Source organism: Biomphalaria glabrata, chromosome 2 (genome assembly GCF_947242115.1).
Source record: "Biomphalaria glabrata chromosome 2, xgBioGlab47.1, whole genome shotgun sequence".
Taxonomy (NCBI): Eukaryota; Metazoa; Mollusca; class Gastropoda; family Planorbidae; genus Biomphalaria; species Biomphalaria glabrata.
Genome location: NC_074712.1, coordinates 30,060,251 through 30,085,793, shown reverse-complemented (window position 1 = coordinate 30,085,793; position 25,543 = coordinate 30,060,251). Strand labels below are relative to the sequence as shown.

The 25,543-nt window shown below is 37.7% G+C and overlaps 1 protein-coding gene across 9 annotated transcripts in view; it reads right to left on the bottom strand.

The window, feature by feature from the left end:
• Positions 1–25,543, bottom strand: part of LOC106060390 (cAMP-dependent protein kinase regulatory subunit) — a 136,981-nt gene that overhangs the window by 29,561 nt on the left and 81,877 nt on the right. For 6 of the 9 annotated variants that reach the window (XM_056019995.1, XM_056019997.1, XM_056019996.1 and 3 more), the window contains one exon: positions 4,459–4,632. In XM_056019995.1, the coding sequence (XP_055875970.1) occupies positions 4,459–4,632 (174 nt within the window). Of the gene's footprint in view, positions 1–4,458; positions 4,633–6,116; positions 6,416–14,912; positions 15,240–17,280; positions 17,320–25,543 lie in introns of those variants that run through there. The other 3 variants (XM_013218229.2, XM_013218230.2, XM_056019999.1) reach the window with 3 other exon arrangements.

Below are 25,543 nucleotides of genomic sequence, written 5' to 3'. Positions count from 1 at the left end.
TCTGTTTGAGAGAGACCCGAGTCAATGCCTATGTAAAACATTGCTGTTTCCAATGCCTTTGGCCCCCGACCCATGCTTGGCTGCACATGGCCGAAGGCCGAGGGCACCGGGAGCCTCCGCCATTTTCCTTCGTTGTACCAAGCTAGCTGTGCGGGACCCGCCATTTATGTAACGGTCCCTTTGAGGAACAGCGCATGGATGTGGGACGTGTTTGTGGGGGCTTTTTTACAACTCCGCCCGTGCAATGGGTTGACTCTCGTCTACCCGTGGGCATCCCCACGGGAGTCTTGTGTTGCTACCCATTTAGCCTAACCACTTCCTCTAAGGTTCGTTTCCACGCGAGGCAGGGCAACGTGAAGCGCCTGTATGTTGGCTGGTACATAAGATCAAGTCTGATGCTGCTGTACAAACATTATGTCCTCACCCAGTAGCGGCCCTAGAGGGTAGCAAGTAGGGCAACCGCGCCTGAGGGGGACCCCGCGATCGTAGATTTTCTTGTCACTTTCAGCTTCGCTATCCAGTTCAATTCTTATTAACTAGGACTTCTTAATCAATATTTTGGAAACTTCTCGGCATCTATATGATACCAATTACCATGTAAAATCTTAATAGGACATTTTGATTTGAAATACCGTTCAGTTTCGGTCAAGACAGCATCTTATGAGGCTATCATTGTTTAACAATTCACCTTAAAGCCAATAAAAAACAATTAGCCGGAAGCGACCAATTAACATCCAGTCGGATTCACTGGCGGATCCAGGGTTAGGGCGATCGCCCCCCCCCCCACTAGGCCGACCCCCCTAAGGGTTGTATACGAATTTATTACTTATTTTAATAATATATACTAATTATTATATTATTATATAATTATATTTAAACCTATTTTTAGATTATTTCGCCCCCCCCCTCCTAGTAAACTGTTGGTCGACATGGTGGGGTCGGGAGCGGGCGATGGCATCAATTCCGCCCCCCCCCCCCCTATAAACTTTCGAGTGGGAGGGCGGTCCAATTTATATGTAGAAATTACAGCTTGCTAACAGAATCAATTGAATATCTATATGATTACAACTTGTTATTGGTATTTTAACCGATCGTTATATTATGTCGTTCCCCTCTTGGCCGATGGTGTGGGGATCGAATACCTCTACTGCCCTTCCCACCTAAAACCTTTGAGTGGGGGGGGGGGCGGTCCTACTTTTATGGACAAATCATAGTTTGTGAACAAAATTAGTTGAATTAATATATAAATTTTATATTATGTCGCTCTCCTTCAGGTATTTTTGCCGATTTGGTGGGGTGGGGTGGGGGGGGGGTGATTGCATGTACTGCCCTCCCCACTCTAGTCCTCTGAGTGGGGGGGCGGTCCTAATTTACGGAGAAATCATTGTATGTGAACAAAATTAGTTGAATATGTATATAATATAAACTACGTGAACCCATTGTATATTATGTCGCACCACACTCTAATCTCAAATTTTATCATTAGTAAATATAAAATGAAAAAAGGTTGTATCAGGTGGGAGGGGCGATACATGCAATCACCTTCCCCCCATGGGGCAAACCAATACTTTTTCTTTTTGTATTATAGTTAAGAAATTACAAAATAAAAAAAATCTGTCACTAATATAATCTATACATGCTATAAAATTAAATTCTTATATCGAGTCGCCCCAACCCTATTCTTTAATGCCAAATGCAATCATTAGCAGAAATTATAAAAAGGAGTGAGGATTAATCGTTTTCACTCTTATCGCTCCCTCCCCTTTCCAGAGAGAGTTTGTGTAATTTTACATGAGTTTATCTTAATTATTTTAAGAAAGACTTTGCTTTGGAAAAGTTTTAATTCAAACTTAATTTTTCAGTATAAGAGTCACGATTGAGATGAGTTCTAAACCCAAATAATTTTTTTCCAATCTCCTTTTTCCAACCTTTACTCAATCTGATATATTTCTAGTTAAATAAGTTTTGGACTATAACTCACAATTTATGCTTGTATTTTATTGAATATTATTTATCGAATAATTTTTTTTCGGCGGTGATCCTCAAAGCCTTAATCTAAAGATGTGGGGTATCTAATCTTTTTAAGGAACAAATCGGTTTTATTTGCAATGTATTAAGGGCGTAAAAATTTATATTAGAATATTTTTCAACATTATTCAAAAGGTCCTTTATAATAGGATGAATAATGAGCTGTAGGTCAGGAGAATGCGTTTCTTCAGTGAAGAATGCAAGAAAACGCTTTTCGTGATTGGGCTCCGACCCGAACTCACTGATGAATAATGAGCTATAAATGTTAGGAGAATGCGTTTCTGCAGTGAAGAATGCAAGAAAACGCTTTTTGCGTGGGGGTTTGCCCCGAACCGCACTAATAAATAATGAGCTACTGATTTCAGAACTAGACAGAAGGATGCGTTTCTGAAGTGAAGAATGCAAGAAAACGCTTTTAGCGTCGGGGCTTCGCCCCGAACCCCACTGATAAATAATGAGCTGTGGATGTAGGGAGAATGTGTTTATGCAGTGAAGAATGAAAGAAAATGATTTTTGCGTCGAGGCTTCGCCCCGAACCCTACTAGGGGAATTTTACAGCGCTCCCCCAGACCTCCAAGCTTGCAAGAGAAAGGCCTCAACATGACTTTTTTTTATTTTTTCGCTGAAGGTTGAGAAACACTGCTCCTATATATATATAGGTTTAGGGTTTACTCGGCGTTAGGGTTAGGGTTTGGAAAAAAATCGCCCCCCCCCCCACTCCATAGTTCTGGATCCGCTAGTGATCGGATTTGAATAGGAAAATGCGTAGTGATTCAAGTTTGAACCAGTTGCTGGGCTATAGTTATTTCTACATGAAAGAGTCATAGGTCATTTATAGTGTTGTAACAAAAAATGCAACTTTTGAAAAAGAATATTTTAAATGAAAATTAATAAAGAAATATATTTTCTTGACTTTCGAGGGAGCTACGTTCCGAGACCGCCCGCGAAATTTAATTTCCGAGGTATAAATTTCATATACGTACAGTATTTTTAGTATCACAAGACATTCCCTAACACTTGAATTTCCTAAATAATTAAATTGCAATTTCCCATCCTCTTAAAAACCTGTACATGCTAACTGTTCCTGACGTGACGACATGTGACGGTCAACGATGTATTGGTCTACACAGGTTGCGATGTCAGTGGTGAGGCCTACTCTATCGATTGGTCTCGCTTGAACCAGTTAGTGTGTGCTAGACTGTAACAGGCTACCATACATCGGGTGGCCGTGGGAGTATTTTTTTTTTCATTCTTTATTTTGAAAACCAGTGGTATAGCCCTTCCACAAAAGTCGGATCTCCGAACGTCAAGGCACAACTGTAGCTCCTATCGCACACCTTGTTCTTAAAGAAACTCCATTTGGCTTCAGATTTCGGACCGCGCATAGGAAGAGAAGTTCCATACTATTATTATTAACGCATTTTGCAAAGCGACAAGCCTGGAAAGTTCCGTAACTGAATCCCTCTGTGACCGTCTAAGCAACAATTTAGTTATTGCAAGTGTTATGGCACTGCTCTGTAATTAATAGTTACTTTCCCACTCCAGCTTAGCGGAAATTATTAGTGTCAAGATTGTGAATTTTTCATGCAAAATGTTTTTGAATGATTAGTTACGTTTATTAACCTTAAAATGCGAAATCTTTTATGCAGAATAATTACCATACAGTATGTAGTTATTGAAAGGTCAATAGTACAGTACCTACGTTAGCTACTATGTTTAGTAGCAAAAATAAGGCCGGTACAGCATTAGAGGCGGACTTAGCATGATGTGGTAGCCCACGGGATATATAGACTCAGGGCCCACCATATGACACTTGCCCAGGGCCCACCATATGACACTTGCCCAGGGCCCCGCGCTCTGTGTCAAGAGCGGGGGGAAGTAAGATGTGAGATTGTGTGTGTGTGTTTGTTTATTTTAGTAGTTGTGAGTGGGTGAACTGTTTTAGCACGGGGTTTTCAAGGGGAGACAATAAGGTTTCTAGCGGTCAGTCTAGAGTCTAGTCAGTTGGTGTGCTGATCTGGTCTTGGTCAGAATGGTGTTTTTAAAGGGGATGTATTTTTCATGTATTGTATCGGGGTAATGTTTGCGCTCTCATTGACTAATTACTTATTACTTATGATCTGGATTGTATGTTACCTAGTTAAAGATGTGTTTTGGAACATTTTAAACCTATAACGCTAATTAGTGAGAACGATTTGTATAGCACATGAGAGTCTTGTAAATAAAGTCTGATATATTATACCTCCGTGTTACTTAGTAGTATCTAAGTTGTTTTAAACTAGATTGCTATAAACGATAACTACAGGCAACATTCCTCTATTACGCTTACAGGGCCTACTGATTGAATCCTACCCCTACACCAGCAACATAGAGTATAGAACCCAAGAGAGAGAGAGAGTGACACTCTGCTAAGGCCTCCTCTGTCCTCACCTTTTTGACGTATTGGGCGGCATCCTCTTCTCTGTACACCTCGGCAGAGACGGCTCCTCTCCGTGTCCTCTTGTTCATGGGGGGAGGTATGTGTGGCGGTGTGCTGGCCACGTCATCTTCTCTCTCGTCGCTCGGGGGTGTGGCAGACTTCAACTTCTCTTTGGCCGCCTGCTCCTAAAATGATTTAAAAAATAAAAGTTACACTCTAAATTTTATTGAATCATTAACTGAACTAAACTACAGAAATATGTAGAGGTCAAACATGTATCGCATACTCAGTGGCCAGTGTTGGTCAAAGCAGGAGACGTGTTGAGTTCTTAATAAAAAAATAAAAAAAAAAAGTAAGTGTTAGCCATCCATTCTCTCGCTAATTACTAGAAGAGATTCACTATAACAAGCCCCCCCGCCCCCCCCCCCCCCCCAAAAAAAAAAAAAAAGAAAAAAAAAAAAAAAAGAAAATAAAAAAAAGAGGAACGATAACCTGACTTGCACGCACACAAAAAAGATTTTGTTTGTTTAGTTCCCTTGTAGTACACAGCATTAGTGTAATGAAGGTCCAAACATACACAAAGTCCTTGCATTCAACATTAACATTTAAAAACGCACGAGTGGGCTACTTACCGTCGTAAGTCAGGAAATAGAATCATTTCATGAAATTATTTCTAATGCCAATGCAAATTTTCATTTGGGGATAATAAATGTATTCTTCTTCTTCTTTGTTGTAAAAATGATCAAAGTTAATTAAGATTTGTTTTGTTGTGTAAAAGCAGTGTTGTTTTTTAATGATGAAATGTAAGAAGGTCATGTCACAGTCTGTCTGAAGTTCTAGTGAGTAAGCCTGACATTGAACTAGTTAATGTACAAAATGGTATTAACTTAACGTTTCAAAACAGTTGCGCTCCTGAAGTGTTTTTATTTGTTCAAGTCCTTAAAGTTCAACAGACAATCGGAAGTTTGTGAGATGACATATATAAACATGACAATTCAACGTCTGTAGAACTCTCCCAGTTTAATAGCACAGACAAATCTAAGACTTACATGAGAGATCAATACGATTAGAAGAATGTCAAACAAAAAAAAACAACATTTGATCCTAGAAGTGAGAATCCAAAAGAAATGGGAGTTTAATAAATGATTGGCACCTTGCGCCACATAACAACAACGTAATAACTGGCTTCAACTTTCACATTAATATGCAAAGGAGATAGTACTTGATAAACAATAATAACAAAATACATTATAATTCATAGTTCTCAAAGATAATTAGCGGCAAAAATGTGTATATAATACATTCCATGTTGAATGAAGTCAATGTTCAAACATTGCAAGACATTGTTTGTGTACGAAATAAGTCAATTTTTTGTCGTTGTTGTTTTTTAATTGACTTTGACGCAGGTGTGAGTTCATAGTACGAGTTAAAGGAAAGGAAACAGCTATGGCTATGAAGAAACCGAACATTCGAAAATATTTACAGCCATGGTCACAGAGTCAAATAGTAATAAAGAGATAGTAAATACTTTTCTTTACCCAAAATGATAAGTCACTAAACCAAACATTTAGTACAAATCCAATAACGTCCCAAGAAAAAAAAAACGATTTGATCTAGATATGTAGTAGACTACTTCAGTGTACACTTCTTCGCACGTAGCCATAGTTACCTCCATTTTGGCGTTAGTGGACAAAAGAGCAAGGTCCGGCAACTACTACAGTTATGAAAACTAGAGAGCTATATTCCAATGATCTCCCCTTGATGTCCGCTATGTTTCGGTCTCAAAGAAATATTTAAAACAGCCACGTTGTGACACAACACTAACACGCCAATCTGGCCCTATTTGTCCTCATGATGGCCAACATTAGCTTGGCCTTAGGATTGACCTGTCTGAACAGCTGGGTTAAATCAACAACTGCAACTTGGGAGTAGCAGCCGGAGCCACACCATTCAGCTTGAATACCTGGACTGAACTTAATGAGCTACCAAAACACATGTAATAGTATGGTCACAGTACTTCAACTGATACAGAGATGACATTTTGCCTTCATGACACATGACATTTTCAAGTACAGTACCGAGTGAACGGACAGTCTTTTTTATCTGTCATTAATCTAGGTCATGGACCTGTTCATTGCAGGACTTGTTTGATATAGATGTACACACATCTACTTTACAGCCATAAAATTAGCTGTACAGACATCTATACAGTCATAACATAAACCGTTCATACATCTATACAGCCATAACATAGACTGTACACACATCTACTCTACATCCATATCATAGACTGTACACACATCTACTCTACAGCCATAACATAGACTGTAAACACATCTTCTCTACAGCCATAACATAGACTGTACACACATCTACTCTACAGCCATAACATAGACTGTAAACACATCTTCTCTACAGCCATAACATAGACTGTACACACATCTACTCTACAGCCATAACATTGAATGTACACACATCTACTCTACAGCCATAACATAGACTGTAAACACATCTACTCTACAGCCATAACATAGACTGTACACACATCTACTCTACAGCCATAACATAGACTGTACACACATCTACTCTACAGCCATAACATAGACTGCCTGTCCAGTGAAACTTATGTGATGGTCCAATACAGTGACGTAACAACCATGGCTCGTAGCAGGTTCATCGCGACAGGGCCCATAACTTAAGCTCCAAAGGGACCATTCAAGACGAACACAATGGAGAACTAAGAAAAGTTTGTTTTATCGGTCAAAAACAAATGAAAAGACTAAATTAAAAAACAAACAAACATAATAAGCCCAGTGGATCCGTTTGTCTTTCGACATTGTTTTATTTTGCTGCACAGCGGACTCCCAGATTTCAAGAAGACTAACCACACATTCAGATGAGTAGCCCAAGATCCTTTCAACTAGTTGCTAAGACTATCTTGTACATTGGCTCTCTCCATCAACAATAAAAACTCGTATAATCGTGTATCTTAGTGTTTCAAAGCGTATCATTGTGTATCTTAGTATTTCAAAGCGCTTGCTTGGTGTGAATAGTCATATTAACGTTGTTTGCGACATCTAGATTTGATCTCTTCAGAGGACTGCTACTGCTCAGGGTCACACGAGCAATAAGAGTGATGTGCAGAGGTTGAGAGAACTACTCTCAGATCGGGCAAAGTACATTTTTAGACAGATATACGCTCATGTCATTTAAAGTAAGAGATATTCTCATGTCATTTAAAGTCCTGTGTTAGTAAGAAATACTCTTATATTATAATTTTTCGTTGTTTCTTTGTTCCAGTTCAATTAATTTCAACATTTATTTCGGACCTTTAGCACGCTCATCTTATCCTCGGTATCTCGACCTCCCCGTACGTTACAGTGATGACACACTGACTAAAAACTTCGTTCTTGAAGGTTCCTATAAATCTTGACGACCTTGTGATAAGCTTTCCGGTCAATTAGCTCTAAGACTGTGTCAGACGAAAGGTTTCTAATCCTTGGGATCGGGATAAAGTTGAGATAGACTTGTCAATTTGGTGACTATCAAAGCTCTATAAAAGGGGGGGGGAACTATTTTTATTTTGTTTGTTTGAAAGAAAAATCGAATGAGTGGTTACTTTAGAATGCTCTTTAAATCCCTTGAAATCAGTCTTCCTCTCTGCAAATGTCAAGTAATGGCATGCAGCCGAAATCGGCCTTTTACCTATGCCCACAACCCTCTCACTCTGGAACTCTTACTTACAACAAAGAATTGACTATATTATGTACACGTTTAACACTAAGCTTGCTCTTCGATTCAGTATTTCAGTCAAATAATAAAACTGGAGAACACATAATAAGCAAGTCAACTCTTGTTGAACAAAATAGTTATGATGTATACACATTTCATCCATTATCTATTGAAGGGACATCCGATTAAAATCAATCTCATCCCACTAATACGTGTTTCTATGTTCTCTCTAGATTGGTTGATTCTCTGGTTTTCTGGACCCTGAAGTTGTATAATAACAACAGTAGTTCAAACCAATTTGACTAATTGCTAGCGTACACTCCCAGAAGTCTCATTGAAAGCCAAGGTTGGAGGGACTTGGTAGGTAAATGTCAATTAGAAGAGAAATCACATCCCTATCTACAAATTCAATAGTTTTATGGCCTGGGGTGAAACCAATTAAACAGCAAATAACAAGAGAAGATGGCCTTCGGGGAAAACACTCAGACTTGGTACAGGTTCTACCGTTACTGGTTCTCTAACCTTCAGACATTACAGAAACTATAGAGACAGACATCCAGAGAAACGGACAAGAGAGTTAGGCAGATATGGCATAACTGCAGACCAACAGACGGACGGAAAAATAAACAGAGACAGTCAGAATAGAATAAAAAAGAGACAGACAGACAGGCGGATAGACGGACGGACGGACAGACAACAGACAGACAGGCGGACGGACTTACGAGATGGATGGATGGATGGATGGATAGATAGATAGATAGATAGATAGATAGATAGATAGATAGATAGATAGATAGATAGATAGATAGATAGATAGATAGAGATAAGTTTAAAAACTGAATAAAACAAGTGTCGACTAATAGCTGTATTGCTGCAAGGAGAGGAGGTCCCTCTCTCACACATCAAGACAACCTTCAGTGGAAGATCAACAAAACTCAAGATTTTAAAGTTGTCACAGAGTCCTTGACCCTGGCATTTCATCACGGCTTGACTGAACAAACTAGATGCTATTGATCTGTTCAAACTTAAAGAAGACGAAGAAAGAACACAAAAATCTATCTAGCAAGTCCACAGAATCAACGCCCCTCTCCAGCAGCCTCCTGCACCCCAGCCTCACAGATCTGAGGTTCGATAACGTACACACACACACACACACACATCCTTACTCTTACATATTGATGGATCCATCGATCCCAACTATTAGAAGTGCAGCTTGACATAACGGACACATCCCGAAACGTTGACCTAATTGCGCAAGGGGAAAACCATTCTCATTAATTCCCCCGAAAACAGATGACCAGTTGGTCCTTGTATACTGACCTATTCTTATGATGAAATAAAAAAAAGTTCCTTTTATCGATTTCTAGAGCCTAGGGAGAAACCCGATTGTGCCGATGACGACAGCTATGGCGCCCCTCCCCTCTTCCCTACTCACTTCAAACGTTTTTCCTCTTCACTCCCTCTTATACCACACATACAGACACACACGTACACATTAGAGACTTACTTTTTTTGTACATGTCATCTGTGATCAGTGTGAAAAGAAAAATTAATTAGAAAGAAGACGGCATTAATGTCCCAAACTACAGGATCTCGCCCCTCAACTCAATGCTAGACAAAATGAACGGTCACGTTCTGTATCGATCTCTTATGTCAGCTTCGTACGCACACACAGACACACACACATTGTAAGTCTACATTTCACAAACACAAACAATGTATAGAGACTATTAGCAACTAGTTGTCTACATCTCAAACAATCACACTAACAAACATACAAACAGGGGAGGGTAAATACACATAAACTAACAAACATACAAACAGGGGGAGAGTACATACAGAAATTAACAAACATACAAACAGAGGAGAGTAAATACAGAAACAAGCATACAAACAGAGGAGAGTAAATACACATAAATTAACAAACATACAAACAGAGGAGAGTAAATACAGAAATCAACAAACTACTTTCTATATTAAATAACGTTCAGCCTCTTCTTCCAGTTTGGACCAAACCCAGAGATACATGTCAAACAATCGCTGGTCAACCCAGTCTTCTATACTAGTCACTGTGATTTCAAAGTGTCAAGCATACAATTCAAGCGCTGTTAAATAGCCGGTAATCAATGTCCTACAAAATATCCAACTCCATTGCGAGGTTTCCAACCACACCAATTAAAAAGTCGACCAAGAAATGCAAACAAACAAATAATTATAATTAGACAAAGGTCTTGTCAAGGGATCGAAGGTTAATACTTTGTTTCAAAACATCTGCCTTAATGGACATGAATGACAAAATCTAAAATTACTTCCATTTAGATAGTTTGCACATGCAAAGCATTTTACAGAGTTGTACACCTAATAAGAGCTAAAAGCAAAGTTTTGTGTGTTTTTTTTTTTTAAATAAAGGGAAGTAAGCTAGGAACAACGATTGCGTCCCTGTGTACGCTGCTAGTACGGTCAACAAATGTTATCAAAATGTGTCATCTTCTGCGCCAGCTTAACATCTTCTTCCTAAGATACAAACCATGGCTGTGTATAGAAGTGCTTCTAGGCTGGCCCAGTGGTTTGTTGACTTTATACACCAAGTGGCAGCGTGTTATCTAAGGCGGATATTGTCCTCAAAATAAATCTTCAAAATTATTATGTACAGAGAGAGAGAGAGAGAGAGAGAGAGAGATATTCTGATTTTTGTCTCTCGAACTTCGTGTTGAGTCTATGTGTGGCAGAGAACAACTGCCAGCGGGATTCGAACCTCTGAACAACATGTCAACAGAACAAACTACTTAGGACAAACGACCACAACAATACACTGTTTGTTGGTAAACATTGGATGTGGAAGATGTTGACAACTCGGTTGAAAGAGTTACAAAAACATTTGATCGATCAATAGTATGCCATGAATTTCAAAGAGACAAGCGTCTTGGTTAAGAATTAACGACCCGGAGAATATTTACCAAGGGTTATGGCCCGTGCACTCACTGGTGATGACATTTCTTATTAATTTCTTGGACTACAAATTTTGTATTCTTACTGCCCCTTTCTTTTTTATATATCGACTACGATTTCTAGCAAAGTCTATGTCCTCTACCACTGTTGTTTTTATGTGTTACTGTTACAACAAGAATACAAAGAAAACAGTCAAGCAAGCAACAAATAAATGTATAGCTTTTTCTGACTGCATTTTCACCTCCTCATCTCAAAACTAGATGTAAACATGTACAAACACAAATAGTATAGACAGAGGTATCTCGCTTCACCACCATAAGGCAGAATTTTCTTTAGAACCGATTTTGTTCAAACACCGAAACTATTTTTTAACTAAAGAGCTAATGTAATATGATGGGGGTTCAGGTTCTGAAAATCTGTTCAGGTTTATTAGGTCGAACACCGAACAGTTTAAGTAATGAATCATTCGTGTACCCAGGTACCACTGCATAACAAATAGTATCTCTCGCCCACAGTTAAATATGCTGTAGATCGATAGGAGTGAGAAGCATGGCTACTAGACACGTGTATTTCTAATGTAGTGTCAGAATGTAACACCCGTGGATCACAGATACACATAACATGGGTTATACAAACATGACAAGAACACATAAATAACACATTCATCACAATCACTTCTGTTGTACATCACCAGCACAACGCCAATACTTGGCACATACATAATAAATACATAACACACAAAAATAGACAAACATAAACGCTTAAAATGAATCATGAATACATAAATCTCAATCACGACTAAAAAAAACACAACATAAACACATGGCACATACATCACGTACGTTGCAAACACACAAGTGTCTATCACAACTACAAAACCATTTTTTTTTTCTTTAATATTCCTCTCAGATTTTTTTATTCCTTCTGTCAAAAAAACGATTTTAGAATTTTAATGGCATACAAAAAAGTGCCATTAATGTCATGAGTTGATGCCACTGCCTGTGAGCAAATGTCATTGGAGTGGGTACATCCGATTGAATGAAAAAAATAAATATCCAGTCACACAAGAAAACAAATAGACAGATGATAAACCCAAGGTTAGTTTTAGAACTAGTGAATGTGATCTGTCGTAGAACTGTTGGATTGATCTATTGGCATGCTATCATACTAAGTGCTAAGAGAATGAGATAATATTAAAAAGAGAGAGAGAGAGAGAACGCTATATAGAGACAATAATTTAGACAAAGACCAAAGCCTGGGGTTTGTAAGGAAGAAAAGGATGATACCAGACAGCTAGCGCAAATGTTGTTGTTTAACGCAGTTTAAAAAAAAAACAACTAAACATCTTGAGTTGTAATAAAATGTCCCTAGTTTAAGGACAAAAACATTCCATGCTAATTCATAATGCTCCTGAGAAATACAAAGTTGTATAAACAAATAATAAGTTGACATGACGAGACTAATGTAATGACGCGCACATTTCGAACTATCTTCATACTGGAAGGCCAAGTCAAATCCCCGTCACTAAACCAGTGTTTCCAGGACTTTTTCTTACTAAAAGAACATGTGACCATTTCTTCAATTCCCATAATTTTATCTCTAGTCAACATTATCAAAATGCATTAAATTAAAACACGGACCGCGCTAACATAAGAAGATTCTAGACAACTAAATGAAAGTAACCAACAGAAAGTTAAGCAAAGTGTTGAAGTATCTGAGTCTGGGAGATGATCCTAAACTATCTGATCCATCAATAGTCTAGACTCAAAACTATAACAAACATTCCGACCAACTTATGGCTTGCACTCGATTTTTGCTTTTAAAGTAATAAAAATGTAAGTCATAGTTCAATCATTAGATGAGTAATATATGTTCTAATATAATAATGTTCACAAGTTAGCTCAATGTTAGACGGAAATTGCAAATAACAAGAAATGAATGTAAACGTAGCCAGTTGTTACGGAGGATACTAACAAGACTGATACACTCAGTGATGAGAGAGTGACAGATAGCACTAGAAAGAGATGAGATTAACGAGAATGAGAACACTGTCTCATGACATGATATTTCAACCACACTACCCCCCCCCCCCCTGAGTTTTAAACGTTAACCTGAACACAAATGTTTGAAATCATCAATGGGGCAGAAAGAACAAATGTTTGAAATCATCAATGGTGCAGAAAGAACAAATGTTTGAAATCATCAATGGGGCAGAAAGAACAAATGTGTTGGAAGAACTGGAGCCAGCCTTCGCGCTTGGTGTCTGCTGTAATTTTAAGACTTCTCTAAATTTGCAAATAAACTTTCTGTCACAATGTTTTGGTTTGTGATGTCAAATTTTGAATTGGATGAAAGAAACTAATCTGATGAGTCTACATGCTATTTAAATACACTCCTTCCAAACAGTCGACATAGATCTGACCACTATTTAGAACCATTTAGCATTGACTGAAGTCTCTCTAACCCCAACTCTCTCTCTCTCACACACACAGCTGTCTTTTATCTCACACACACATACATCTAAACATATTCACAAGTACACATTGCACCTCGTCTGGTAATTGGATATAGAAAGGAGCTGGATGACGTCATCAGAAGGTACCATCGACCAGTCGAGATGATTAGTTTAGTTAGTCAATGGTCTCTGTACATTACGTATCTGGCTTGTTTTCAGACCAAAGTCTGTTTTGTTTGACTTATACCAGAACAGAGTTCAGTTTACTTTTGATAAGCGATTATTTCAGAACAATTCGTTAACTATTATAACAATTGATAACAAGTCAAGAGACAAAGACAGTGATAGCAGTTTTAGGGTTAGAATGAAGCTTGACTGTAGGGTCTCCTTAATGTTCCAGAAACCAAACCAATGAAGGAGTCACCAAACTCATGGTCGTATTCTTCAAAGTATATCTCCAGCTGCGTTTTGTCATCGAATGTTGGCTTGAAATGAGAAATAGTTCCCTCCGTGTTTCTACACAGTCTCCAGGACTGAACACAGTTGACCATGTCTCTTTCAGCATTCACCATTCTAGTACTGGTCAACACGAGTAGAGAAGAAGTAGCTTCTGCGATTAGAGGGTCACACTCACGAAATCGGTTAGGTTTCTTATTTATCTGAGAAATCCTCATAAATTGGTCAAACTCTACTTGGTGGCTACATTAGATCAGATACGAGAGCTCCGCTGATCAACTCCTCATATTCTGTTACACTAAGATGGTGAGCTCAACAGGACATAGACCTTTACAAACTTCAGTTTCCTAAACACTTTAGTGCACATTTGAGTTCAGAATTGATATTTCTTGCTATTGTTATATTCATTTTAAAAGTCTGCTCTATAGATCGCAAAGTCTGAGAAGGGAACTTTATACTTTATTAATTTTAAAATATATATATTTCTATACTGTATATATAAGCAAAGAAACGTAGCGAAACTTTTTATTACTTTAATCTTTCAGTTATGTTGAAGATAAAATAAAATATTTGTATCCAACAACTGATGCTAATATTTCTAAACAGAAACCCCACAATAAGCAAACATAGAGTACACTAGAGAGTATGTGTTTAGAGAACAAAATGCCTCAAATAAAGTTGGGACACTTCACGTCCATCAGTTCAGTTAAAAGAAAGCTTTGCATTTGTCGTGGTCAGGGAAGTAGTAGGCTTAATTATCCTTGAGTTGAGATTTTTGGTTCATGGTGAAAACATTCACACAAAATAGAAAAAAGAAATAGTACAGTTTAGTTTAGAGGAAAACAGGAACAATATTCTCAATTCTCAACTTACTGATTGCATAATCCACTTTTTTTTCTTTCCTTTATACTGACATTGTTCTTTGAGCACAGCCACCAACTGCTATACACTATGCACAAGTTCAAGTTAGACTTCTCTTTGTAATGTTACCATCTTTCTACCATTTTGTCTAGATCTTCAGTGGCCCACTAGATGAACTTACATCTCCCATCCTTCTGAAAGAAGCTAGTCCCAAACATAAAACAAGAGGTCTGTCGATGTAACACACAAACGGCCGTGCCAACTAGATTGGATCCAGAAATACCCAGTAAAACCATTCCCATCTCATTGGAGTGAATGCCCCTGCCTAGACTCTCACTAAACATATGCAGATCAAATTCGGCTCGGCATCAATCGAAACAAATGCTTCCAAAATTACAGCACAAGTCTTTAGAAGAGAGGAGTTTTAAATGACCAGTGGCTGGACAAGACAATCCCACCAGATTTGCATACCCTAGATACACCCAACCACTGTCCATTTCCGTCCGGCCCACACGAGATTACAAAAATATATTTAAATATCTGTCTCCCCCCATTCCATGACGCCGGCAATCAAAACTGATCAGAACTGTATTCATACGCACACACGCCTGCACTCTCTCACACACAACTAATCAGACACACACTCACATGAGAATTGATGCAATGCTCAACCCGATCTAGTTAGAGCTTCAGTTCATATGTATGTTGACGTCTAGCATTCATCACACAAGAAAAGTACAGTCGTCAAAAAGTACAGACGTCAAAAAGTACACAAGATATCTCAAAGTAAGTTGAGAATTATCAGGAAATCTTGCACATTTATATAAGAATTTGTTTTGGAAAAAAAAAGTATGTGTGCAAGAAGTGTGTGTGTGTGCGTGTGTGCGCGCGCGTGTGTGTGAAGAGTAGACGTGGGATCAAGAGCATGATTGGGAAAGGATTGGGGCGAGGGGAGATTGAACAAAGAAAAGTCTTGCACTACGTGTTCGTTACACTGTTCTAGGCGTCAATCTAGTCACGTGACAGCCGTGGAGTCTTCAAATAGTAGCAATAACATTAGAACCAATGGACCTCATTCACCAATCGTAAACATACAACATTTAGCCACGTGGTGCTCTATCTCTTCTATACAAATTACGATCTCATGTTTAATTCATGATGGTTGTCACGTGACAGTTTTTTTTCGTTGTTTTATCAATAAGATCACGTGACTAAATGTTGTTTGTTTACGACTGGTGAATGAGGTCCATTAGAACAGTGAATATTCCATTATCACGAACTGAAACTCTATAATAAATCAGCACACATATTAATTCAACAACAAAAGCACAATGTGACATAGACCTCTATTAGACACACATTGACTACACTTGACACCCTTTCAAATAACCCTCCGATAGTCGGGAAAGAACCAAAAGTAATAGTTTAGAAATGTTTGTTTCACTTTATCTGCCCTGGGCTTTCAGAAGCAATGTTTAGTTCTATTCGTAGATGTGATGTCGTGAATAAATGGGTAGCAAGACAGCTTGTTGTATTGGGTGACCTTGACACGCTTTATTAGGTGACACGTGACGTTATGGCTAGAACTATTGGCTCCTTAATGTATCCGTGATTTCAAAGAGCTTGCATTGTTTTCCGATAGGTGTTCGACCTTTGCAGAAAGTAAACAATGCTGACTGTTCAACTGGACTCACGGCAGACAACAGTAGACAGGAAGTCTAAGTGTCACTCTCGTGACTGTTGGCTTTAAGGCTTTTTTTTTTATAACAGCTTGGTAACTTAAAGGTTCTACACATAGAGTATACCAGATATAAAGTCATGAGACAGTCTATGAAAGAGATACTCTAGAAATAGTATGAGCCAGATATTAAGTCATGAGACAGACATGGAGTTTATGAAAGATACTCTAGAAATAGTGTGAGCCAGATGTTATGAAAGAGACTATCTAGACATAGTGTTAGCCAGATGATATGTCATAAGACAGACATGGAGTCTGGACATAGTGTGAGGTCTCGTAGTAAGATTCAAGTTCTAGTGTGAGCTAAATAACTCAACGATTTAACTAGGTCAAGTAATAGAGATGCTCACAGGAAATACTGTTTTCTGTTCTGGAATGGCAGACCCTTGTGATGATATATTTATTCCTTCTTAGGAAACAAGTACTTTTACAAATAAGAGTTTCAAAATAGTTGACCAATGTATCACATCAGTATTAGAAGTATAAAGCAAGCATAAACATAAAAATGTGAATACTATAAATAGTAGACACAAACAGAAAAACAAAAAATAGAGCAGCTCGAGCTCCAAATGCTAATGTCGAAAAGACGAGATCAGGAGATGAACTAAACACAGAAACTCATTTTGTTTACACTACACATACCATTAGAAGCTGACTTGTCAACATCTATCACTAGTTACAAATCTATACACTCGTCTTCGTCAAACTAGTCCCATATGGAGTATTCTGTAGGAAACTTCAACATTTGTAGCGAAAAAAAAAACAACTGTCTTGATGGAACTTACTATCGGAAACACTTTCAGCTCGAAACCTGAAATCGATGAAAGTGTCTCCTGCACTCTAGTTCACAGTGGAAATTGTGCACATTTCAAATGTCATACATTCGACGTGTTCTCTTTCATACAAGTAAAAAAAAAAATTAAAAAATACGTCAATATTTCTCTCACAAGTAGCAATGCCCCCAACGATACAGAAAGATGTCTACACTTTAATGGAGGCTCCATACAGAACCGGATATTTGATGACGCAATCTAGACAGGAGATCAACTTTCATGCGTATGGACTTAAGGAAGAAACTCTGCGGGATCTATTGTGAGAGGGGACAGCACACTTTACAGAACAGAGTAGACGCAATCAAAACAGAGACCCAATTTTCAGGAGATTTGAAGGGGAAAAAAACTAACGTTTCGTCCCCTACGATAAACAGATGTGACAGGTGCCCTGTTAGGAGTCGACACGAAGCCTTTCAACCCACACACAAACCCATCAGGCTTCCCAACGCAGCAGCGCATTGGGCATGAAACTGAAAACGATACTCTATGGTCTATACTATAATGAACATCTATAATGTAACGAATAATGATTAGACATAAAGTCAGCAAACTAAGACACTTGCTATACAAGTCAAAAGATGTCAGTAACTTGCAAGTAATCAATCTTGTTGTTAGCTGAACAGTTTCTTTCAATGCATTCAATGAAAATGTAAACAAACAAAAACTGACTATAACACTGCACATCATAACATCTGTGTTCAAATGTTCTGCGCGATATGTAAATGACAACGCTGTGCGATTTGAAAGCATTTACATTGTACCTTTAGCATTGGTTAAATGAGCAGTGCGCTTTGAATGGCCATGTTAAATGAAGCAATGCGATTTACTTTATTTCATAGTTGTTAGAATCGAAGGCTTTGATGAGTTTATTTATGAACTATCCTGCAATCTATCTGCAGTTGAAATCACTTTGTCTTTTGTCTTAATAATATGTTCATCTTATTAGATGACGTCTACACCCTAAGGGAAAGTAGTAACCATGGTTACTAAGTAGGATGACGTCAGTGACACTCAATAAAACAACCCCCCCTCCCATTTGTAGGTGACAGAGCTCCCCAGTTACATAATTACTATTTTGCAAGTCTGATGTGAGTCGTACTCTACGGGAGTGAGTCGTCTCACGAGACTATCCCAGTGCTCGTATCATATCACCAAGACACCAAGACTTTTAGTGGTAGACAAAGTTGTCTACTCACAACATCTATACATTACGTGTCTTACGTGAATAGGAAGTATTGTAGTCCTAAAGCTACTAGCTCGAAACATGCGCACAGAACCAACAAAGTGATGAGACATGTACGAAGACAAGTTACTCAACTGCACATATGAAAAAAAGTTTGCTTCACATTGTAAGCATTGTAGGTCTTGGAGAGTCCATTTCACCCCTCAACATTTGATTCACTTTGTAGCATTGCAAATCAAACTGTAAAGGCTATTCTCTATTATTATTTATCATCCCATTATCGATTGGGCAGTTTTACAGATTCACATTTATCTCCCTTCAACCCTGTATTAACACAGATCTCCGTTGGGATTGTCTCCCTTCTACAAAATCCAGACTTAATGAATGCACACACTTTTCATCGGACAGTGCCTAAAAAATAAAAGAACCGAGGCTCCATAATTTACAAAATGATTCGAGGCCAGGGGGAGTAAGTGAACAATTTAGGAATACAATGACAGCTAGTCACCTTCCTCTTCGTCTGGACTATAGCTAAATTGAGATGCAAATTGATCGGGCGTTTATGAAGCGTCAAGCCGGTAGGCCAAACATCTAAGAACATAACCGTTATATTCCCTAACATTTCGCTCACCACTGCCTTGAAAGTCTCAATTGGGAAATAGGTCGTGAAGTGTCGTAACACTTTGATGGACAAAGTTCGTGCGTAATTAATTAATTAATGACATTTTTTTATCACCGGTACTATCACGATAACAAATAAGTTGATAAAACACCAAGACCACAAGATATTCCAATAGTAGGAGACCAAATTGAACTTGTTTGACAAATGTAAGTATAACATCAGTGACTAGCAGGGACAGCTTTCGTATGTAGTGTAAATAAGTTTGTATAATGTTTTACATGTTTGGGATGTTCCTTCAGAGTTGAAGATCATCTATTTCCTAATCCAAACCTCCCGCTGGACGACAGAGGATGACCGGGTAGGATAGTAAGCCTTGACCATTACTTCAAAACCAGGAAGCCATCTCTGTTATCTCTATACAAAGACATATCGCTCAAATGAATAGAATGTATTATTTTGAAAGCCCCTAGTTTACAGCAATAGATAAACATGAACTAGTGATGTCTGAAGCAACATGACAGTGTAAGGTTCTCGGCCTCTTATATGTCCATCTGTTGCACATGGTCACCTAGATGACGCCAATGGGAATGGAACCTTCTATGCACCCAGCTAACATGCTGCAGAGATCCCAAGTTCTGGCCTAGGATTAAAGTGTAATTGATATGCAATTAAACTAGTTTGCGTTCGGCATTCTTGTGTAAACATGCCCTTAAGGGAACATTTTCTATTGGACATGTTCTCTGGCCATGCAAACATTCTACCAACGTAGACATGAAATCAATAGAAAACTAAGTGGGCCAATGAGGTCCACAAGACTTTGGATAAACCAGGAGTCAATAGAAGGATGAACTATCGAGAAAACAGAGTGGCGAATTAGAAAGTCCTTGGAAAGACACTAGTCATTAAAAAGCTGGTATTCAAACTAGTTAAAAGTCGCCATTATGACTAAGATTGAACAAAACCAAACGGAAGGTATCATACTGAACCAATACACCTGTTGAAATATGTAGCGCGCGTTCCTGTCATAAATATCACCTGCATTTGTAACCAATTCAAGAGCTTCACTTTTTACATTTTGTCCTAAAGCGTGTTAGGTAAACATTGAAATATTGAAAGCTAAAACGATATTGGATTTTAAATGTAGATTAAAAGTTTCTAACATTACAAAAACAAATTTCCCACATTGAAAAAAAAAAAGGCCATGATACTTGTTCAATACATGTGCAACATTTTGTACAAATGTAAATGTCTCATTTAGATCACTTGCTCATGTAGACTGCAGGGGGTGAAGAAAGCTTTTTCGTAACGCGAGAATCTTTACTTTCTGAACAAAAAACAATTGTATGTTGTTGTTAATGTTTTTTGGTTTTTCTTGTTTTTGTCGTTTTTTGCGGCGTTTTCTAACACTGAAATTTATCAGACTGACTTAACCGTTACTATTGCCTATTCACCGAGCTTGTCTACAGTTTCTGCAAGTTTAGACTTGCTATTACTTTATTACGGAGAACATTTCTAAAATGAATTGTTATCAATCATTTCTCATTAAAAATTCATGATGAAAGTCACATTTGAAAATGTAAAGTGTATACTTTCAATTCAATAATAGTTTGACTTCTGGTTTCCTGTATGGCAGTACAGTTCTCTAGGTCAGATACTTGGCAGTACAGTTCTCTAGGTCAGATACTTGGCAGTACAGTTCTCTAGGTCAGATACTTGTGGTGGTGTTCGTTATCGTCTAATCTTGTCTGTCTTGGAAACTTGCTGAAAGGCGAATTGGGATGACGATAGACCCCCCCCCCTCCTCACATTGCTACACCAATGATTATGTATTGAAAAAGACGCAGATCTACAGTGTACGAAACAAGAACGCAGATGAGTAATTTCAAAAAACAAATGTGCTCCACATGTATCTGCTTAGAACACGGTTCGAATGAGAATCCAAGAACTATTTGATTCGAGTCAATGGGAGAAATCAATCTTAGTACTGTGTGTTCAAATGATCAAATCTCTTAGACATTCCAAACTAAAAGACTCCTGTAGAGTTGATGTGTATACAAGGATAGCGTGTTAAATGATAAATGAAAAGCAATGGCTTAAACTTAAACAAATAAAGACTAGTCAGTAAAATCGTAGAACATAAAAACAGTTCAACTGACGTGTCATACATCAGGCTGTCACAGAAATCACATACTGTTGGTTTTCTTTGCTTTGTGTTTTTTTTTTTTAATTTTCTACAAGATTCATTTTCCAGACATCAGCCAAGAGTTCTACTATTTCTGTTATTTAAATTATTTGAATGCTGACTTTTTGGGTGAAATAAATGTTGGGAAAGTGAATTATTTAATGACGATTTCTATCTTTAAAGCAACAAATCAATTACAACAGTCCATGGCTTAATAGAAACTATTTCTTAGTAGTTGCATGACTATAACACATATTTCCCTTTTAAATCCAAGATAGGCTAGGTTAGAATACAAAATAGTGGAGAATTAGAAGGTTATACAGTGGTAGTAACAAATAAAACACACTCTCTCTCTCTGCTCTCTACAAAGTCCGCATAACAAATAAGAAGATTCGAAACAGGATCACAATGGCAATCGGGCCGCACGATGACCTGCTGACCACTGTCAAAAAACGGAAACTGAAACTTTATGGCCATATCACAATACCCTCAGGGCTATCAAAGACCTTCCTTCATGGAACAGTGCCAGGTTAAGAAGAAGAGGCAGATAGAAGACGCGATGAAAGGACAACATTAAAGAATAGGCGGACATGTCATGGAAAGAAATTATATTTAAAAGGCAGCCGGAATTGGAGAAATACGGTGGACAGATCATTTATGGTGCCCCAACGGTTTAACAGACTAATGGATAGGTAAAGTGGAATAGGCCTCCACACTATATTTCCTCTAGCCATTGTTTTTGAGGCTTATTTCGTTTCATCTAGAAGCAAACAACAACATTGGCTTGAACTATAAAATCAATAAAACTTGGTTTGAACACAAATGAAACAGAAAAAAATAATGTCAGTTTTTTGTTGTATTTCTGAAGACGTGAGTTCCACGAGTACATCAGCGTTAATGTTGGCAGCTAATGGAATCAGCGCTTTGAGTGCTCTAGTTCAAGTCACTCTTACAAACAGTTCGTTAAGTTTTCTGGTCTAGACAATGGAAGAAGACGTTGCCATGTCTTCACAATGTTACTGTGACACTCATGCAGGAGAATCTTAGTTGCCAATGTTTTCTCTACGGAGCTAGCTTGTCACTCTGCTACCACTGGAAACATTCAGAGAAATGGGACAGGAGCACGTTGAAGAGAAGTTATACAGTTGTTTGTTTTTTAAAAGCGTTTGTAAATAGACCTCGGAATAAAGTAATAGAATTGACATGTCGAAAATCTAGATGAGAACATTGCCTAAGGATTACTTGCACTCTACTCACTACCGCTCCCTTCTACAGCTCGAAACACATACCTGCTAACAAAATGTATAAATCTCCTACTCGTGTTTCTATTCTAAATAGAGATATTGAGCAATGATGTTTCGTTCCATAACTGCTTGTCTTCACACAAAAACACACACACACACTATAACAACATTACAAAGGAACTGCCATCAGAAAAACTTTGAATACGAAAAAGTCAACAAAAGAATGTCTTTATGTTTGGTGCAAGACACACATAGTTTGAGCTGATCAGAATGGGATGGAACTCTCACATTGATGCTCGCTTTTTGGTTGGTTACATTGGAGAGATCAGACGAAGATATGCGGAACAAAGAGAAAACAAGACATGAATAGAATGACTTTGTCTCGTGGTTAGACTGACACTTCACTAGATGAAATTAACATAAAAAAGTCACTTTCGCTGTTTAACCAATCCAACGAATGGCGACCAAGCTCTTGTCACAAATCTCGCCCAAAACAAACTGCGTTTCACAGAGGCGAAAGTTTGCCGGTCTTCACTATGTTTCAAAACAAAAGGTAGAGCCAAACAAGTTTGTTGTGTGCCTTTTTACATAGCTTATATCAATTCACTCTGTCGGTCTGTGTGGTAAAAAGTTTGTACACGTTATTTCTCCCACACCCAATCTCAGATTAAGCTGAAATTTTGCTGAAATTATTTCTTTTACCTGACAACACAAGAATCAATAAAAAAAAATTAACCAATTAGTTAATTAACTAGCGGTAATTAATTAGTTCGTTTGGTATCTTGAACAAGGGAAATAAATCATTCTTCACAGATGTGATGCCGTCTTAGTCCCCTTGAGAAATATTAAGCCCTGAGTAAAACATTTGTATGTATTTAAAAAAGATCATGTCAACATTTACAAAGATACCCTCCTTTCTTCCCTCCTCCTTTCACAACATGTCCAGGCAAGTGATAGGATCATAGTGCATCGAGAAAGCTAAACAAAAACAATTGGTAAAAATATTTCTATTGCACAGATGTATATGTCTAGGTCAGGGGTTGGCAAATTACGACCGCGGGCCACATGCGGCCCGCCGGAGTGTTTTATGAGGCCCGTCAACACCTACAGAAATCAGGTGAGCCCACAGTATATACATACAAATATGCAAATATATTAAAAATAATATCTATAAAAATTATTGGAACTGTCTCGTTATAAAAAGTTTCAAGTAAACGAAGATTATTCTTATTAACTATACATCAATGCACTCAATTCAAAAAATGCACTCAATTCAAAACACAATCTCAGGCCAGTATTTATTTGATGAACTGTGTTGGGTTGGAACAAGATGGCAAGTGTAACAACTGATGGAGCTCGACCTTTGACTCAGGAAAATTGATGTTTTTTTTTGTTTTTATAAAAAATATCCCAACCATAAATTCTAAACATGAAAGTTTGCACAAAAGCTGCATAACATTTCAAATCATCATCAGATACAGAACGTAATCTAAACCTTCCAACATGTAAAATTATAACGAAGAAGAAAAGATGTAATATGTGTACCCGAATTGTGTGAACAGCAGCAAATTTTTTAAAGTGTGGAAATACAGCTTCTGGCACTCATAGGACTCCCGTGGAAGTACTGACTCGAACTTTTCTTGGCTTGGAGTTATGGCCTCTGGAACTGAATCAGCTTCTGCGCTCAATAGTGAGCTGATGATATTGAGAACTGGCTCTTGACGCCTAAAAATTTTCTTTGATACATTGCACAATTAAGGAATCCAAATAAGTGTTGCACTTTTAATAATTTCACTAGAAATAGTTTTACATTTCATCAAAGGAAAAAAGGAAAATGACAAAATCTGTTTTCTTTTGCTTGTTTGTAGAAATGGGAAAGCTTTGTTTAAAAAGATTTAACATATGTATTTACATTTCATATGCAAACAACCCATTGCAATAGCAATTTTGAAAAATATAAATAGTCAATGTCCTTCAAGTAAGATAACAATTTCTTCCATGAGATTTTATATTCTTCTCATTTGTCCTGCCCATGCTAAGCTAGCGGATACGTTATTTATTAATATTTTGTTCTTAAATCTAAACTACCCATTATTTTCACACTTCGTTCTAATTAGATTGATAATATTATATGTCCTCAATATCATTAGCTCACTATTTAATAGATTAGGTACAATTGTATATTTCTGGAGATATTGTGTTATAAAAATATAACAGAAATTATAAAAAAAAATCGTAAAATTGTTTCAAAACTTGCTAACACTTGTTGTAATTCCTTTACGTGGAGTGTGGGGGAAAAAAACAAGAAACTCGAATATAATACAGTGTAAATATGAATTAAAAGACACTTTACACAGTTAGCTAGAGTATCTTTGTAAGCTATATATATATATATATATATATATATATATATATATATATATATATATATATATATATATATATATATATATATATATATATATCTGCGGCCCGCAATTCCAAAAATTTTTGGTAATGCGGCCCTCGATACAAAAAAGGTTGCCCACCCCTGGTCTAGGTGGATAGAACACAAGATTTCATGACTAATCCAAACTAACTGATTTCACTGAATATAAACTTTGTTTTTTTAAGTATTTTTTATGTTGTTGGTTTTTGTTTTGTGTGTGTGTGTGCGTGTGTGTGTTATATCCATAGGGACGCCCGAGCCCTTCCCAAGTTACAGGCTGCACGTTTAACGTATAGTTTATAAATAGGGCCGCCCCTCCCACCCTCGGTGCCCCCAGTGCAATCTCTCTAATGGAGACAATTGTATGCAGATGTATGTCCAGTTCAAAATGATTTCGTGTAAAAGTGATTTGT